At 38.2% G+C, this 18,985-nt stretch overlaps 2 protein-coding genes across 4 annotated transcripts in view; both read right to left on the bottom strand.

The window, feature by feature from the left end:
* OGT (O-linked N-acetylglucosamine (GlcNAc) transferase) overlaps positions 1-6,519 on the bottom strand; it is a 138,858-nt gene extending 132,339 nt beyond the window's left edge. Inside the window, exon 1 of one of the 2 annotated variants that reach the window (XM_053699104.1) lies at positions 6,215-6,519. In XM_053699104.1, the coding sequence (XP_053555079.1) occupies positions 6,215-6,251 (37 nt within the window). In that variant the 5' untranslated portion in view covers positions 6,252-6,519. The remainder of the gene's footprint in view (positions 1-6,214) is intronic. The other variant, XM_053699105.1, reaches the window with a different exon arrangement.
* Positions 6,520-6,730: 211 nt separating this feature from the next.
* Positions 6,731-18,985, bottom strand: part of TAF1 (TATA-box binding protein associated factor 1) — a 239,984-nt gene continuing 227,729 nt past the window's right edge. For both annotated transcript variants that reach the window (XM_053699102.1, XM_053699103.1), the window contains exon 40: positions 6,731-7,228. In XM_053699102.1, coding sequence (XP_053555077.1) covers positions 7,009-7,228 — 220 coding nt within the window. In that variant the 3' untranslated portion in view covers positions 6,731-7,008. The remainder of the gene's footprint in view (positions 7,229-18,985) is intronic.

The following is an 18,985-nucleotide window of genomic DNA, read 5'->3' as shown; positions in this document are numbered from 1 at the left end:
TATGAGTGCTAGCTTTATAAAAACCTAATATATCCGGTAACCTTTTCTAAACAAACAGGGTTTTCCAGACCCGCCCTCTGTGCTCTACTGAGCGGGTCTGGTTTTCCCTCAGAGCGCATCTGGCCAGCTGTCTAGTAACAGCCCGGTCCGACCGTGCCATTACACTCAATGCAGCTTGTGCGCTCTGAAGGAAAACCAGACCCGCTCAGTAGAGCACAGAGGGCGGGTCTGGAAAACCCTGTTTGTTTAGAAAAGGTTACGGATATATTAGGTTTTTATAAAGCTAGCACTCATATAATGTTATATAATTCTGCACTATGTGCACAACTATATAAAACATTATTTTTTAGGTTTACTGGCACTTTAATGCTGGAAATTATAGGTGTGTTTAATGCACATAGTAAGGTATATATCAATTAAGCTGTAGCAGTGTTAAAAATGAAAATGTCTTTAATGCCTATGTCGCCCTCTGGTGGTTTATGCGAGAATTGCAACCAGAAGGGATTATTGTAGTATCAAATAACCATATGCCTTCCCAATAAGCCAATGAGATGTTCAGCTTTGAAGGGCCTATCAGAGACAAGCTTCGGTGGGGCGTATCCCGGTTTTCACCAATGATTAGAGAATAGAGGTAGACCTTATCACTTGATAAAAGTCTGATGCACAGAGAGAAGGAAGGTTCATGCTGCTGAATTTTGACTGGGCTGACAACCTGCTGCCTTTGGAACAAAGCCTCTATAATCAAAATTGGGCTAACCTTTCTTTATCCATAATTGCAATACCCCTCATATGAGGTGAACGGATTTATCCGAAAAAGCTGAAACTTCCAAATTGGTTATGCTATAAATGTATGTCAGTGGTTATATATTTTAATATATTTGGTATTTTAAATTTATATTCATAGTCCTGTGTAATTTAGAACTAGTCATATCAGTGCTAAGTAATTTATTTGCTAGAAAGGATTTTGCACTCCAGATTTACAAGTCAGTTTTATTATTGTGAAGTCTCTTAGAACTGCAAATAAATTGGTTATTGTGGTTAAATATCTGGTTGCGGTAAATTAAGCGCTATAAATTTGTAATCCATATTCGGCATTGAATTAGAGTTATTGGCTTATTATAACTTGTTCTAGTAGAATTAGTTTGTGGTATTTTAATGCGATTCATTTTTAGAGATAGATTTTCATGATCTGTTTTGTATAGAATATTGTAACAGAATACGCTTGTATAATTGATTCATCTAGTTATTACATAAATATAATTCAAGGTGTCTATAAAGACAACTAATCGAGAACAAAGGATAGAATATTAATTATTCATAATTATTGGATACACTAAAAAAAATTTGGTTGGCAACTGGTAAGAAATTCTCCAACATTTTACTGGAGATTACTGCTAATATATAATAAATTATATTGTAATCTAGTATAAACTAACAATACACACACATTTAGGTATATTAAATAGCTTTTAGTGTTTTGAAGCCACAACCCAACAAAATGGGTTGAGCTTGTAGGAATAATCAGATCTCATTACTTTAGCACATTGTGTACATATACATGCTTCTTTATCTTATATCCATAAACAAAGACCAATACTTGGAAAGAACAATGGAAAATTAGCATTATTACCTTCTCTCTTCTATACCCCACTGGGAGTGTAATTTCTTCAGCTGGTTATGTTTACACAGCTTATCTATAGTTTGGACCTAATGCCAGAAACTTTCAAAATAGGTGGGGATACCACCGGCTAAATCATCTATTTAAAATGCCAATATAAGGGTAAAGGGAACACTTGTAAACAATTTAATACACAGGGTATAAAGTTTGAGTTAACTATCCCTTTAAAGAAAAATTTAACTGCAGGGTACCGCTACAGTAGTATGGTTACTACTCACCATGGTATTGTTTTCCCTCTTGTAGCTGCAGCTCTTTTTAAAGGGTCAGTCTAATCCAAATTAAACTTTCATGATTCAGATAGGGCACTGATTTTCAAACTTGTCCTCAGGCCTCCCTAACAGGCCACATTTTGATGATATCTGAACTGGAGCACAGGTGAAATATTCAGCTGATTAGTAAACTTATTTTATCTGCTCTCATCCAAGATAATACTGAAAACCTGGCATGAAGGGGAGGCCTGAGGACAGGTTTGAAAACCAGCGATAGAGCATGCAATTTTAAACAACGTTCCAAATAAATTTTATCATCAAATTTGCTTTGTTCTCTTTGATGAAAGCTAAACCTAGGTAGGTCCATATGCCAATTTCTAGACCCTTAAAGGCCACTGTTCAGAGAGAATAGCCAATTCCGTCACTTCAATGACGTGGAATCAGTTGTGTGACCAGAAATTCCATCACTACACATGCGCTCCACAGCGATCACCACAAGTCTGTCAGATCAGCCAAGACTGACTAAAAATTGACTCACCGTGTGCACGCGCAATGCGCTTCACCACAAAAGCTAATCTCTACAACAGAACTGCTTGCTAACCACACATATATACGATGCACTGTAATTCCCCCATCTTCACTATTTTTTTGCCTCTGCCTGGGGGGGGGGGGGGGGAGTTCAAGGGGAGCGCCCCGCCGATCCTCTGACATCCACCCCAAGTGAACCTTGGGGAATGATGTTTACAAGGGGGATGAAGCACCCCCTAAAACCCACAGGCGGAGGCAAAAAAAAGATAGTGAAGATGGGGGAATTACAGTGCTATATTATAATATATATATATATATATATATATTTGATGCAGTGACTTGATGAAGCGCATGCACACTGAGGGAATTTGCAGTGAGACAGCTGATTCCATGTCACTGGAAGTGACAGAATTAGCTAATCTGAGGAGTTGGCTGATCTGCCAGAACACTGCCTCTGCATTTTGAGTTTTTCACAGCTAGACAGCGCTAGTTAATGGATTACTTTCTGTTATAATTTTTAAGCTAAACAACTAACATATTAAAGTTAATAAACATTAATTAAAACCTACTGACCTATATTTTCTCCAAAACAAAGTTTCATAACGTTCTAAAAGTTATATCTTTTATTCGCCGATGAAGTCACTTTATCCTGCCCACTATTTTCAGCACTGCCTGTTCAAAATACTTAAACCAATAACTTTGTGTTTAAAGCGCCATTTTGAAACCTAGGTACTGTAAACGGATTGGTACAGAGCAAAGGATACCCACGGAGTGGGTTTTGAAAACAATTAAATTTGCAGACAAGATTTCTGATATACGGTAGAGATATGTTAATGAAATGCTATTGATAAAAAGCGGATTTGGGGTAGTTAGTAACAGGCATAGAAAATATTTACTTACAGTGGCCCTTTAACATTGGCTAAAATTAGGGATGCACCGAAATTTCGGCCGCAGAAAGTTTCGGCCGAAAATAGCCTTTTTGGCTATTTTGGTTTTCGGGTTTTTTGCCTGTTATTTTCGGTAAAATTATTGTGTAGCATGTTTCAAATTTGATGCTAGCCTAGAGCTACTGTTTAAGTTTATTACTTGACTTACTGTTCTGCATATAATGAGTTTTCTAGGACTATACTTTATTTGGATAATTGGTAAAAAAAAAAAAACTGTTAAATATGATTCTGTTACATAGAACTAAATGAAGAATACAGTATATTGATATTTATAATTGTTTTAAGTAAGGAAACATTTTGGCCGAAAATTGCATTTTTTTCTTTTTTTTTGGTAAAATTATTGTGTAGCATATTATTGTTTTAAGATATTTTGGTCCAATTTTAGTGTATTACTTTCAATAAAAGTGTGGGCTTTTTTATTGGCTCTAATTATGCAAAAATATATATATATATATATATATATATATATATATATATTTGAAAAAACACATTTTCGGTATCAGTTTCGGTTTTCGGCCAAGTGCATCCCGGATTTTCGGATTCGGTTTCGGTCCAGAATTTCCATTTCGGTGCATCACTAGCTAAAATGCAAGTCTGTCAAAAGAACTGAAATAAGGGGGCAGTCAGCAGAGATTTAGATACAAGGGAATGACAGAGGTAAAGAGTATATGAATTTAACGGTGTTTGTTACCTATTACCAGTTTATTCATAACCAAGTGATTATCTTTTTAAACAAAAATTCTGGAGTAGACATTCCCTTTAAAGCTGTTCTCTTATTTTAAAAAGGGACATGACAGCCATTTTTTCTTTCATGATTCAGATAGAGTATACAATTTTAAGCAACTTTCCACTTTACTTCTATTATCTAATTTGTTTCATAATAAAACGGTTTCACATATAAAATGTGCATCCATGTGCTGAGCCTTTCTAGCCGTGATTTTTCAACAAAGGATACCTAAATAATGAAGCAAATTAGAAAATAGAAGTAAATTTGAAAGTTGTTAAAAATTGTATGCTCGATCTGAATCATGATAAAAATTTGAGTTTCCTGTTCCTTTAATGCATTACAGAATCCAGTTGGCAAAGCTCTGCATTTTCCACTGGGTGCCGCCATCTTGTAGCTTGTGTATTGATGCATCCTGTGATAAGAGCAGTGCACTTTTACAGATCTGCTATTTGCTAGCTGTGCCTTTTTACTTTAGTGCACATAAAGAGTGGAAAGGTTACTTTTTTTAATTTATTTTTTTGCACAGTTTAAAAAGTTACATAACAAATACCAGTTTCAATATGGTGGCGCCCAGTGTGAAGATGCAGAACTACACTAATACTTGTAAGTTCTGCATCTTCACACTGCTCCCGCTCCCCACTACCTATCCCTCTCTAATCAAAAAAAGTATACTCCAGCCCACCCACTAAGATTCAATAATGACCTGCTCCTTGCATCTTCGACTATCACTCACCTCTTCCCATGCTAGACTGCAGAACTTCTGTCGTGCAACACCTACAATCTGGAACACTATCCCTCGTCTGTCAGGCTTTCCCCTAATTGTTCTTTTAAATGGCTCCCTGAAGACTTTTTGTAGAAGCCTACCACCCAACTCAATAATAAATTAATTTCACTTACCTAACATTTTCCTCATCTAACTCTGCATTAACATCTGTCTGCTGTCTCAATCTTGCAGTCCTCACCTAATGCTTCTCAACCTCCTACCCTTCTAGATTGTAAATTCCCACGGGAATAGGGTCCTTAATTCCTCCTGTAAGTGTTTGTAAATTTTTGTCTTGTCTCTTACAAGTTTAATAACATTGTTTTATCTAAATGAACTGTATCCATGGACAGCGCTGCAGAATATGTTGGTGATTTATAAATAAAGTATAATAATAATGGGTTAAAACGAGAGAATTGCTTTGAAGACAACTGCAGGCACATGGAAAAACAACAGCATTGTGAGTAGTAATCATGATACTGGTAGTAATCATGATACTGTAGTTCTACTCAGCAGTTTAATATTCCTTTAAAAGGGACACGGAGAGATGCTTTATAGTAAATGCAACATTTCCAGATAAATCTGTAGAGATCATTTATCCATTATAACATAAAAAGTGTGTGTTTACTGGAAAATATCTTTAATGGACAATCATAGTGAGATTTTGTTACACCGTTTCTTAAAACAGGGACTTTTGCTGTACTGTGCTGGCATTCTACACATATGGGAAAACTGTGGCCAGTAATGTTTATGCACAATGGGTGACTTAGTATCTTTTCTTTACTGAATAAATTATGTATTAGTATAAACAAGTTAACACATAACAGCTGTTTCTCAAAACATTCCACTCATAGTTATATTTTTATTTTACTAGTTACAAAATAAGGTATCACTACATAAGAATTCTATAGGTTGACATCGGATTGGAGACTAGTAGATATATTAAATGGTTCTCCATACTTCATCGCCGCTACCTATCATTCACCAATGTAACCCCCACAACTGTCTCCGTCACACTTTGCGACCTTTTGTCATGCCAACATCTATCCCATGACTTACTTTACACATGTACCTATACATTTTATGGTAAATCCGTTCATTTTACATTATACACGCCTCAGTATTTTACCATTCATTGCACGCACGGTCTCATAACACAGATAGCCCTATCAATTTCTGGTCACCAACGTTATATACTACGCTCCAATAGAACATATTTAAATGTTTTTGAGACGCTCCCTACATACACTAACACAAACTGCGCTTCGTGGTTGTTTTTACACCCATCAACCACAGCCGTCCCATTTATATCTGCAGAATGAGTTCAGTGAATGCCACACGCAGGTCACCAAATAGGTCGCCTACCTGTACTGTCTGCCACGTTGCCCACAGATGACGCCATGTCGATTTGAAAAAAAAAGTCGGCACTGTCCTTCTTCGAGCTTCTTACCACCTAATTGCGAAATGGCGCCGGGCAAAGACACCGGGACTATTTCTTGACAAAATAGTGCGCTAAACCTAACTCCGTTAAGATATAATTTTCTTTTGAACCAACCAGACAAAAGCCAATACAAATGCAATCGAATACTGGTACGACGATTTCCAGTCCCACCAGTAAGCAAACTGATATCTATAAAATGACCTGCCTTATCTGAAACAAAAACCGCAAAGTATCACTCCGCCGAATGCAATGCGACAAACAGCAGAGTAAACGCATGCGCATTTACAACAAAGAAAGAGGAACGGAAGTCGCCATATTTAATGTGGGAAGAAGTCATACTAACCTTTTGGAAGACAAGTATCGTGTCATTTAATTACGTGGATTTATTATGCCATGACACTCATTGCGTATTCATAAATTATGAAACACGAACTAATTAATTTTAAGATAATCAGGAAATGTTTTATTATATACAAATGTACATAGCGTTGATTAATTTTAATAAATACTACAGTAAGGTTCTAACAAAGGGGCCCCTTTGTTAGAACCATACTGTAGTATTTATTACAATTAACGAACCCTCAAATGAGATTTAAATATACACAGATTTATACAACAGATCTGTCTCACTGGTTCATATTTATATAAAAAGAACACACCAGTTCATAGATCAAATACACGTGAGGAAAGGTTAAAACATAAACTCTGATAATGTCCATCATTCGTTGTCAGAGTCTATATCACTGTCGCCACCAATTGATCGAAATTCTTCACTATCCTCTTCATCTTCAGATAACTGTACTTGGTTAAGTACACTGGGACCAAGGCGCTCCTCTTCCTCGTCTTCCTCCTCCTCTGAGATCCCATAGCAACCCATGCTGCTGAAGCTGGTATCTCTAGTATTAGACTTAGGATCCGGACCCTCATAGCTCTCATAACTAAAAAATAAAAAAAGACGAAAAGTTTTCACATATATTCAAACGCATTTGGTTTTACACATTAACATGAAACTACAACGTTTATATTAAATTTATAACATCTGTAAAAGCACCACTGTATATCTAAGCTAACCAAACCAGTATCCCACTACGTCTCCTTTCAATTTCTTCCAGGATGAAAACTGTTAATACATTTGCATGGGTGTAATTTATAATACAGCAGTCAGCAATACAGGGAGTGCAGAATTATTAGGCAAGTTGTATTTTTGAGGATTAATTTTATTATTGAACAACATCCATGTTCTCAATGAACCCAAAAAACTCATTAATATCAAAGCTGAATAGTTTTGGAAGTAGTTTTTAGTTTGTTTTTAGTTATAGCTATTTTAGGGGGATATCTGTGCGTGCAGGTGACTATGACTGTGCATAATTATTAGGCAACTTAACAAAAAACAAATATATACCCATTTCAATTATTTATTTTTACCAGTGAAACCAATATAACATCTCAACATTCACAAATATACATTTCTGACATTCAAAAACAAAACAAAAACAAATCAGTGACCAATATAGCCACCTTTCTTTGCAAGGACACTCAAAAGCCTGCCATCCATGGATTCTGTCAGTGTTTTGATCTGTTCACCATCAACATTGCGTGCAGCAGCAACCACAGCCTCCCAGACACTGTTCAGAGAGGTGTACTGTTTTCCCTCCTTGTAAATCTCACATTTGATGATGGAACACAGGTTCTCAATGGGGTTCAGATCAGGTGAACAAGGAGGCCATGTCATTAGATTTTCTTCTTTTATACCTTTTCTTGCCAGTCACGCTGTGGAGTACTTGGACGCTTGTGATGGAGCATTGTCCTGCATGAAAATCATGTTTTTCTTGAAGGATGCAGACTTCTTCCTGTACCACTGCTTGAAGAAGGTGTCTTCCAGAAACTGGCAGTAGGACTGGGAGTTGAGCTTGACTCCATCCTCAACCCGAAAAGGCCCCACAAGCTCATCTTTGATGATACCAGCCCAAACCAGTACTCCACCTCCACCTTGCTGGCGTCTGAGTCGGACTGGAGCTCTCTGCCCTTTACCAATCCAGCCACGGGCCCATCCATCTGGCCCATCAAGACTCACTCTCATTTCATCAGTCCATAAAACCTTAGAAAAATCAGTCTTGAGATATTTCTTGGCCCAGTCTTGACGTTTCAGCTTGTGTGTCTTGTTCAGTGGTGGTCGTCTTTCAGCCTTTCTTACCTTGGCCATGTCTCTGAGTATTGCACACCTTGTGCTTTTGGGCACTCCAGTGATGTTGCAGCTCTGAAATATGGCCAAACTGGTGGCAAGTGGCATCTTGGCAGCTGCACGCTTGACTTTTCTCAGTTCATGGGCAGTTATTTTGCGCCTTGGTTTTTCCACACGCTTCTTGCGACCCTGTTGACTATTTTGAATGAAACGCTTGATTGTTCGATGATCACGCTTCAGAAGCTTTGCAATTTTAAGAGTGCTGCATCCCTCTGCAAGATATCTCACTATTTTTGACTTTTCTGAGCCTGTCAAGTCCTTCTTTTGAGCCATTTTGCCAAAGGAAAGGAAGTTGCCTAATAATTATGCACACCTGATATAGGGTGTTGATGTCATTAGACCACACCCCTTCTCATTACAGAGATGCACATCACCTAATATGCTTAATTGGTAGTAGGCTTTCAAGCCTATACAGCTTGGAGTAAGACAACATGCATAAAGAGGATGATGTGGTCAAAATACTCATTTGCCTAATAATTCTGCACTCCCTGTAGCTAAAGCAGATACAAATAGGAAAAATACACATGGAACAGAAACAAGTCGTCCTCACCAATGTTGCACTCATCAATGGTTTTCTTATACAGGGGATTATGGCATAACCTAATCAATTCCTATTTTAGCTAATATTCATTAAAACATTTAGAGTTTACAGTTGCTTTTAAATTGACAGTACTGTAAGAATTACATACTCTAATTCAAATCTGGAACCCTGTTTAACACCCACGATAGTTGAACACATAGATAAAGTCAAGCTCTGGAGCTCTGCTAGTCCTGACTGGAAACAGCAATTTGACAGCAGCAGTTGTGCTGTCTCATAGAAACATAGATTGTGACAGCAGATGAGAATCATAGGCCAAACAAGTCTGTCCAATATTGCATAAAAGTATAAATGATTAAGTTCTTAGGAAGGCCTTATGCTTATCCCAGATATTCTTGAAATCCCCTACAGTGTTTGTCATTACCACATCTTGTGGAAGTTTATATTATGAATCAATCACCCTTTCTGTAAAGAAGTGCTTCCACAAATTACTCATGAATCTACTACCCTTCATCACCAAACACCAGCAGAAAAGTGCACCTACCCTTGCTTGTGCTGAAGAGCAGGGCACTATTTGTTTCAGTTTGCTAATGTAAATGTTAGAATGTACAGTATGTAGTGTGTAATTGTATAGTGCTAAGTAAAATATTTATAATAATATTGATCATTTCTCTAAATTCCTTGGCACTTGATAGGAGTAGGAGTTACAATTATGAATTGGTAGTAAAAATACAGAGAATGGCTTATAGTTTATTTTACTCAATGCATTTCATAGGAATATGTCACAGCCACGGTTTTATTTATATCATATAATATGTGATCACCCAGGGTTTTAACCTTTTAACGCCGGTATGCCGTTCTATTCCGTCATAATTACACTGGGCTTTAGTGCCGTTACAACAAAATAGAACGTCATAACCGTTGGCTGTCCTAAAGCCAACTGCGCTTCAGATGATGTGATCAAGGTCTCGAGGGAGTGCCTAGCGTCACAGGGACACCCCCTGACCCGATCCCATCATTGAAATCTTGAGATTGCGTGCACGATCGCAGGATTTCAATTTGTTTACATCGGAACGTTCCGATGTAGACAAATTAACCCTGTCATCAAAGGGTGTAGAGACAACAAACTTGAAGAAGAAAAAAAAGATATCTAAAGCTTACAATGGGTATTATTAAATGCAGTAACCAATTGTTTATGTACACAGTACATGGAAAATAGGTTCTTGGAAAGCCATCTGTACGTTTTAAATCAGTTAATACTCAACTTCTGTGTAGCTAGAAACCCATCTTCAAATGCATTTTTCCCCCACTGAAGCAGCTGTACCCTCTGCACTATTGACTATAATGGTAGCATGCTCTTGTGCCAGTTACCGTTATGCAGAGGTGTGAGCGCACACTACTATTATCGCCAATATCAAGTGTGATAGAGCCCTGTCATCAACACACAAAAAAAAAACAACCCATAGGTTTGACACCAAAGGAAGTATAAACTGTTAAAATAATATATATTAAAAAAACATCTTTTACAGGTACTATGCACTGCGTATATTCATAGTACAGCACTTACATAAACTATTGTTTACTGGTGCTTCAAAATGCTAAAAATATTAATCACATGAAAAGGCAAAGTAAAGTTTTCTAAATTGAAATGAAGACTAATTAAAAACGCACATTTTTGCATAGGATTCAGTAGTAACAGTTGCTCACATAATGGACGTGGACAGAACCTCTACAAACCCCCAGAAAATAGTAGTTAAGAAATATAATTTATTCTTACTTGATAAATTATTTTCTTTCTTGGTAGTGAAAGTCCACAATTCCTATTCTTACTAATGGGTAATATATCACCTGGCCACCAGGAGGAGTCAAAAATATTCCAAACAGAGCATTCAAATATCCCTCCCACTTCCCCTACCCTCCCAGTAGTTCAATCCGAGGATAAGGAAAGTATAGAGATAAAAGTGGAAAAGAGGTGCTAATAGACTGCCACCACTACAAATATATAAAGGGCGAGTTTGTGGACTCTCACTACCAAGAAAGAAAATAATTAATCCGGTAAGAATACATTTTATTTTCGTTCTAATGGTAGAGAGAGTCCACAATTCATATTCTTACTAATTGGAAATCAATACCCAAGCTGAGAGTCCACAAAGTATTTAGGGTTGGAAGAAAAGAAGGCAGGCTCTATTTATCAGAAACCACCACTTGAAGAACTCTTCTCCCAAATGAAGCCTCAGCAGAGGCGAAAACATCAAACTGGTAAAACTTTGTGAAAGTATGCAAAGAAGACCAGGTAGCAGACTAGCAAATTGGTTCAACAGAAGCCTCATTGTTGAAGTCCCAAGATGTAAACACTGCACAGGTAGAAAGAGCAGTAATACAGGCCAGAGGTTGCTGACCCACTTCCAGATAGGCCATGCAAAGAAGAATTTCTATAAATGCAGAAAAGAGAAAAGGGTGCTCCAATGGTGCAGATAAATCAAATAAATTTTAGGTTGTGACAAACCCAGTGAACCCCACCATAGAGATATACTCACAAGGGGAATGCACTATCATACATTGCAAGTCAGACAGGCTGGATGGATCAGAGCCCCCCAGCTGACTCCGGCAATCAAGATCAGATGGTACGAAAGGAATATCCAAATGTTAAAATGTGGTCAAGCAAACGGCAAAGAGTCCAAATGAAAACTCACTTCACCATGAATAGATAAAAAACCCTGTACACAACGGGGTGATATTATTCATAAACACATATAAAAACAAACTACAACGCTTTTCCCAGTGCTGCTGGCACTGCTTCCTCAGGCAGATATATAAAAACAAGACCACAAATCGCTCAATATAGAGTATATATCTATGGTGGGGTTCACTGGGTTTGTCACAACCTGAAATTTGTTCGATTTATCTGCAACATTGGAGTGCCTTTTTCTCCTTTATGCATTTATAGTAATCTATCAGATTGATCTCAAGAAGAGCTGATCCTGGTGCATCAGTACTACCAATGATAGCCTAAGGGGGCGCCTTTGTCTTTTAAGGATCATTGCCTATGGAGTTAATTTGGTGACATGCAAAGAAGACACTGCATCCAAAAGAACAAAGAAGACACTGCAGCCAAAAGGACAAAGAAACAGCAGTGGCTCTTTGACTCCTGCGTTTGCTACAAAACATAACAGGTAAGACGATTGATGAAAATCCTTGGTAGTATGAAGTTAGAACTTTATGATAAAATAATTTTTATTGAAATAACATCATTGAATACAATATCGGTCTTTTACAGTTGATTACATTATCAGCTTGTCAGGCATATAAACCCTTTAGTTCCTAAATTTAACAGTTTGAGGTTTATCTTTTTTCACATGGAATTACAACATACAATCAAGTCTCAAAGTCAGTAAGGCATACCTGATATATTTCTTATGAAAGACACCTATCTCTCATGTGGATTTTTATTACAATAAAAGAAAACTAACTAAACATAACTTTAGGTCACTAGAATGTACTCTTGATGTGTCACACCTCTGAATATGATATAGTAAACTCAGTGTAGTCTTCATAATTATGTCTCTCCAAAACTCCTACCTTCTTCCCCCTCCCATCATGTTTCTTTTTACTGTTCTATCAGGTTAGATTAGGATAATCATATTAAGGTGGATGCATTATCCAATAGAACCAAATCTTTTGGAAGTTTTCCGTCGTATCTAGTATTTTTGCTGCCATTTCGTATAGAGAATATGTTAGTTTAAATCTTTCTAGTATCTCGCACCATGTCGGTACTCCCTCTTTCCAGTGTCTGGCTATTCCTATTCTCGTGACTGTGCAGAGTATTCTAATGAAGGTATTAATATGCCTATTAAAGTTTGGAAGTGGAGCATTTAATAACGCCTGGGAAATGGTCAGTGATATCTGTTCATCTAGAAGGGTGCTGAGAAATACCGATAGTCTAGTCCAGATGTGAGTCACACCAGGGCATTCCCACCACATATGTATGTATGTACCAGTCGACTCACATCCACGATAACAATTTCTACTTCTCCCCTCAGTGTAGTGTGACGTTTTGATTGGGGTTAGATACCACCTAAAAATGGTCTTAAGGCTATTTTCTCTTAAATCGGCACTAATTAGTCCCTTACAGGAGGAATAGAACAATTCCTGCCATTCGCTTATCTCTAGTGTTGAATGTGTATCTGTTTCCCAGTTGAGCATGACCGCTGGTTTATTTTCATTAATTAAGTTTTGTAACGCAAGATATAACAGTGAAATGGATTTCTTGGGTCTAGAGGGGGTACAGCACAATCTCTCCAATGTAGTGCTAATCTGTTTGTGCATGTGTGGTATATATCGATTTAGTGCAGATGCAATCTGTAAATATAAATACCAATGTAGGGGAATGGGTGTCAACTTTTCTCTTAGTTGATTGAAGGTTAGTGGTTTGTTATGTGCTAGCAAGTCCCCTACCCGGTACAGACCCTTGTTTTCCCATTTGTCTAACTGTCTTCGGTAGTCATGTGGAATAAGATATTTAAGTGGCATCTTAGAGGAAAAGCTTGGCATCAGTTTTTCATTTTTCGTTAGTGTTGTCCAATGATCAATCGAAAATACTGTGGTTTGGGAGTATTTTTTGATTTTACCTTGGGGTTGAAGTCTGTCCCAAACCAAATCTCCCGGGGAATCTAATTCTCCTATCTCCTTCTCTAGGTCCATCCACACCAAGTATTTTATTGAGGATCCCATCAGCGCAGTTTGGGCCAGCCTAGATGCGTCGTAATAATTAAGTAAATCAGGGACCCCTGCCCCCCCTAATTGTCTATGTCTAGTTAGTACTCTATAAGGGAGTCTCGATTGCTTTTTGCCGTTTACAAAGCAGATAATATCTGTCTGAAGGGTTTTTAGGTCTTTTTTTGGGACTAGTATAGGCAAGGTCCGAAACAAATAGAGGATTCTTGGTAATAGATTCATCTTTATTGCAGAGATCCTGCCATACCAAGAAAAGTTAAGAAGCTTCCATTTAGCCATATCTCTTCGCAATTCTCTATACATAGGGAGATAGTTTGTATTATATAAATCACTATAGCGAACCGTTAACTTAATTCCTAGGTATTTAATATATGATTTGGCCCATGAGAATGAGAAATTCAGTTCGATTAGTTTTTTTGTGTGGGCTGGTAAAGATATTGCTAGCGCCTCACTTTTATCCATATTGATCTTATATCCTGACACAATAGAGAACCTCTGTAGGATATCATAGAGGCCTGTTAAAGACGTAAGGGGTCTGGTCAGCGTCAGCAGAACATCGTCCGCGAAGAGGGTGATTTTATAGTCAGTGTCTTTAATTTTAAGTCCTGTTACATCGGGGGAGCGTCTAATACTAGCCGCCAGAGGTTCCATGCATAGGGCGAATAGCAACGGGGATAGTGGGCATCCCTGCCTCGTGCCATTTCGTATGTAAATGGGCCCAGAGTGATGTCCCATGGCACCTACCGTAGCCATGGGGTTAGAGTATATGCTTCTCAAGGCTTCTACAAAAGGGCCTCCAAATCCCATTCTGTCCAGAACCGTGAACATGTATGTCCAGTCAACTCTGTCAAACGCCTTCTCCGCGTCCAATGACAGGACCAGAGAAGGCGTTCTAGTGTGGTCTAGGTGATTTATTGCAGTGATTATGCGCCGAACATTGTCCGGTGCTTCTCTACCTAAAACAAACCCTACCTGGTCTGGGTGTACTATGTTCGGGAGGATATATTTCAACCTGTTTGCTAAAATCTTAGTGAAAATTTTCAAGTCCTGATTTATAAGGGATATAGGTCTATAGCTGGTGCAGCATTTCGGGTTTTTCCCTGGTTTAGGGATGACAACTATTTTAGCTCTTAGAAGATCAGATGGAATCTCGTAACCTTGCATAATATAATTTGAGAATTTAACTAAATGTGGGGCTAATGAGGCTTTAAATAGTTTATAATATTCCCCGGGCAGACCATCCGGACCCGGGGCCTTCCCTGGCTTTAGATCTTTGATAGCCTGTTGTACCTCATTAATAGTGATTTCCTTGTTAAGGTCATCTCTTTCTGTTTCTGTAATGGAGGGGAGTTGGGCTTCGTCTAATAATTTAGTAAGTATGGTTTCGGTATGTGGGGAATGGCTGACATGAGTTCCCTCGTATAACGTGCTATAGTATTGAGCAAAGCAATCAACAATTTCCTGCGGGTGGGATGTAGTGGTGCCGTCTTGTTTTTGAATTTGTGGTATTGTAGCTAATTTTGTTCTCTCGCGAATTCTATTCGCCATATATCTGTCGGGTTTATTAGTATAAATATAGTAATTTGTCTTGAGTCGGAATGCTGCTTTTACCGCTTGATCATTTAGAATTGCTGCTAGTTTTGTGCGCTTGTCATTGAGTTGCGTAAGTATACTTCCAGATTGTGTAAGTTTGTGTTGTCTCACTAGCGTGTCTATCTCTTTTTGGAGAGTTAATCTTTGTGTGTTGTTTTTGCGGAGTAAGATAGATTTTTCTTTAATGAGCAGTCCCCTCAAGTAAGTCTTATGAGCTGCCCATGTTGAAATAGGATTATCTGTAGATCCTGTGTTAATGTCCCAATACTCCAGCATACTTTGTGTGATTGTGTTGTGGACCATAGGATCTTTTAGACAGATTGGATCGTATGTCCAAACTCTTTTCCTATTTGGTACCTGAATACTGCCTAATTTGAGTTGCACTATAGAGTGATCCGACCACACACAGGAGTGAATGGACGAAGTTATCAATATAGGTTGTAAGAACTGACTAACAAAAACATAGTCTAATTTTGTATATGTCTTATGTGCTGCTGAAAAAAAGGTAGTGTCGTCTGTGTGACCATATAAAGCTTTCCAGGAGTCTATTAGAGCAAGTGTGGTTAGGTGATCTTGTATTAGTTTAGTCATTTTGCATTGCTTATTCTGTTTATTAGTGAGCGTAAGGTGAGATCCTCTAGATTGTAGCGTAAAATCTACATTAAAATCGCCTGCCAGAATCGTCCTCGTCTGAGACCACTCTGTCAGAAGGTGTGTAATATGTCTAATGAAAGTATCTTGTTTATCATTAGGAGCATATATATTGCATAGGGTAATATCAGTTCCCTGGATCTGACCTCTCACAATTAGAAATCTACCTTCCTTGTCCTCTATTGTTTCCCTATGTACAAAGGGCAATGAAGAATGTATAAGTATAGATACCCCGCGTTTTTTTGTGTCTGATGTGGAGTGAAAGTGTTGTGGAAAAGCCTTGGTCCAATATTTCGGTATCTGAGCCTTCATAAAGTGAGTTTCCTGAAGGAAAACTATATTTGCTTGTAAGGATTTATACTGTGTGATTGCTGTCCTACGTTTGATATCTGAATTCAGACCCCTAGCATTGTGGGATATTAAGTTAATGGTCCATATATCCATATTTTATAATGTATGTATGATCTCTAACATGACCATTGCTTTTTAAGTGTACTTTGAAATAAGGATCTAAAACTGTTTTGCAAGCAATCAGGGAGAAACACATCATATAGTCATTCATATTATAATTTACCTTAAATCTTCTTCTTAGTAGTCGTGACACCTTGTGAGGGTCTGGGTAAAGATACCTAGTGTGTGACCGATTGAATTTAGTGACTGTGTAGTATGAGCAATCCCATACTGAACTGATAACATTAACTAAAAAACAAAAAATAGAACAATAAAACAGAAAAACAGTAACGTGTAAATTGTATATAACATCTAATAACATTCGGTGATTACACATCTAGGCGGATGTGCATTGTAAAGCTAGATGCGTATTTAAGAGCAGTCTTAGTATGATAAAGTTCAGATTAATTTTAGGCTACCTCCAAATATTTGGCAGCTCCAAAGACAGTCTTAGTAGGTGCATAGCATACCTGTTTTGTCCGCTGAAGCTAATGGCTCCAGAGGAGAAATAAACATGAAACCCCTTCTTTCCCCCCAATCTAAATATACATTTAACAGATTACAGAAGTGTACTCATCTGCAACTTGTCCTCAGCGTCAGGAGTCCATTACTGTCGAGGTCCTCCAGGATTATTGCAACTCAGTTCTGCTTATCCTTTGGTTAAGTTCCTGATATGGTGTTGTAAACTGTTTCCAGCATTAGGAGTGTATTCCTGTGAGGGTCCCCCCCAAATGCTGCAACTTGATTCAGTTATGTTCAAAGTTAAGTTCCCAATATGATATTGAAAGATTGATGGGACTTCAGGTTCTTTGCTTCTTCTTTGCCACCTTGGACCATCTGTCCGTTGGTTGTTGGGAGGGCTGATGTATCTCTTTGTTTCCCTGGGATGAGGTAGGTATGTCTGGGCAGTTGAGTTTGAAGTATTGGCATATTTCTGGGATCTCTGCTGGATCTTTAATTGACAAATTCTTCCCATCGTGTTGAATATTGAGGGAAAATGGGAATCCCCATCTGTAGGGTATCTGGTTTTTACGTAGAAGTTGTGTGAGAGGGCGCAGGGTACCTCGCCTTTGCAGTGTTCTTAAACATAAATCTTGAAAGAACTGGATAACTGAGCCTTTAAATTTGAAAGTCGGGTTCTTTCTTGCTGCTGTCATTATCTCCTCTTTTTCTCGAAAACGCAGCATCTTTATTATTATATCTCTTGGTGGATCTCCTTTTTTGGGTTTTGCTCGTAAGGCCCTATGCGCCCTCTCTATTTCATATTTGCCATCTTCTTTATTATCTGTAACAGCTTGAAATAGCTGCAAAAGAAAATCAGGCAGCTCCGAAGGTGTGACGGCTTCGGGGACTCCCTTCAACCTTAGATTGCATCGGCGGCTTCTGTTTTCTAAATCCTCCATCTTGTCATGAATTTCAGCTATATCTTGTTGATGGGAGGCCATATTTTGGGACAATGCACTTATCTCTTCCATTGTTGTCTCCTCTTTCTCTTCGAGTGATTCAACTCTGGTTCCTAGGTCTTTGATATCCTGTTTAATATCTGCTAGACTAGTGGTAACTGTGGTCTGTAAGGTATCCATCTTTTCCCACATCTTATCGAAGATCGTGTTGATGTCTTGTTTAGATACAAGATTATTAATATCTGCTTTTGTTGCTGGGGTTAGATCTGCATTAGTAGTTTGGGAGTCTGTGTCAGAGTCCATGTCTTCCTCTGATGGTACAGTATCTGTCCCTAGTCCTTTATCTCCTTTAGATGACTTAAAAAAGGGATGTTGCGATTTTGCATTGGGTCCTGCTTTATTCTGTTTTCTAACAGACATAGTTGTCCCCTGCACCAACAAATATATTTTATGCAGAAGGAAAAAGAAAAGAAGGGGAAGGGGAATATTCTGTCCCTTGTTTGTAGTCAGATAAATCAAGCCGGGTAGGCAATGCTAAATATAATATCTTTGAGATCCGAGTATCAGTGTCCCACTACCTCATATGCTGAATTGACATCTGGCTTCATAGAACAGTTAGCATATATAGACATTTGTGCCTCAAATAATTGTGCGGTTTGTGATGAGCTACTGTCTCTTAGCTGCCGGTATATAACTTTCTGTGGGCCTTCGATATCTGCCTTTCACATGCTTGTTCCCCTAAATAAATCTTTGGGGCTTTATGGTATCATCTGGCTCTTGCCCTGTGTAGGGGGTGAACTTTTCAGTTGCTGGATAGTTGCTAATGGCTTTGGGATATATCTATATTGTTGATTGCGCATTTACATTTTCCTTGTCATATACCGGATGCTGGGGCCCTGTCATTTGTGATCTCTGTTGCTTAATCCTCTGCTCTCTGAAGCTTTTTTGCAAGGGTCTCAAGATATGTACATTTATGCCTCTGCATGCTATGTGCTGGCTCCCGGTCCCTGTAAGCTGTGTAATATATCATATGCCAAAGATCCTGTCAGGATAGTGTAGTAATGGCGGCTTATAGCACTATTCA

The sequence above is a fragment of the Bombina bombina genome, chromosome 1 (genome assembly GCF_027579735.1).
Source record: "Bombina bombina isolate aBomBom1 chromosome 1, aBomBom1.pri, whole genome shotgun sequence".
NCBI lineage: Eukaryota > Metazoa > Chordata > Amphibia > Anura > Bombinatoridae > Bombina > Bombina bombina.
Note: the sequence above shows the minus strand (reverse complement) of the source record. Positions and strands in the feature narration are given on the sequence as shown.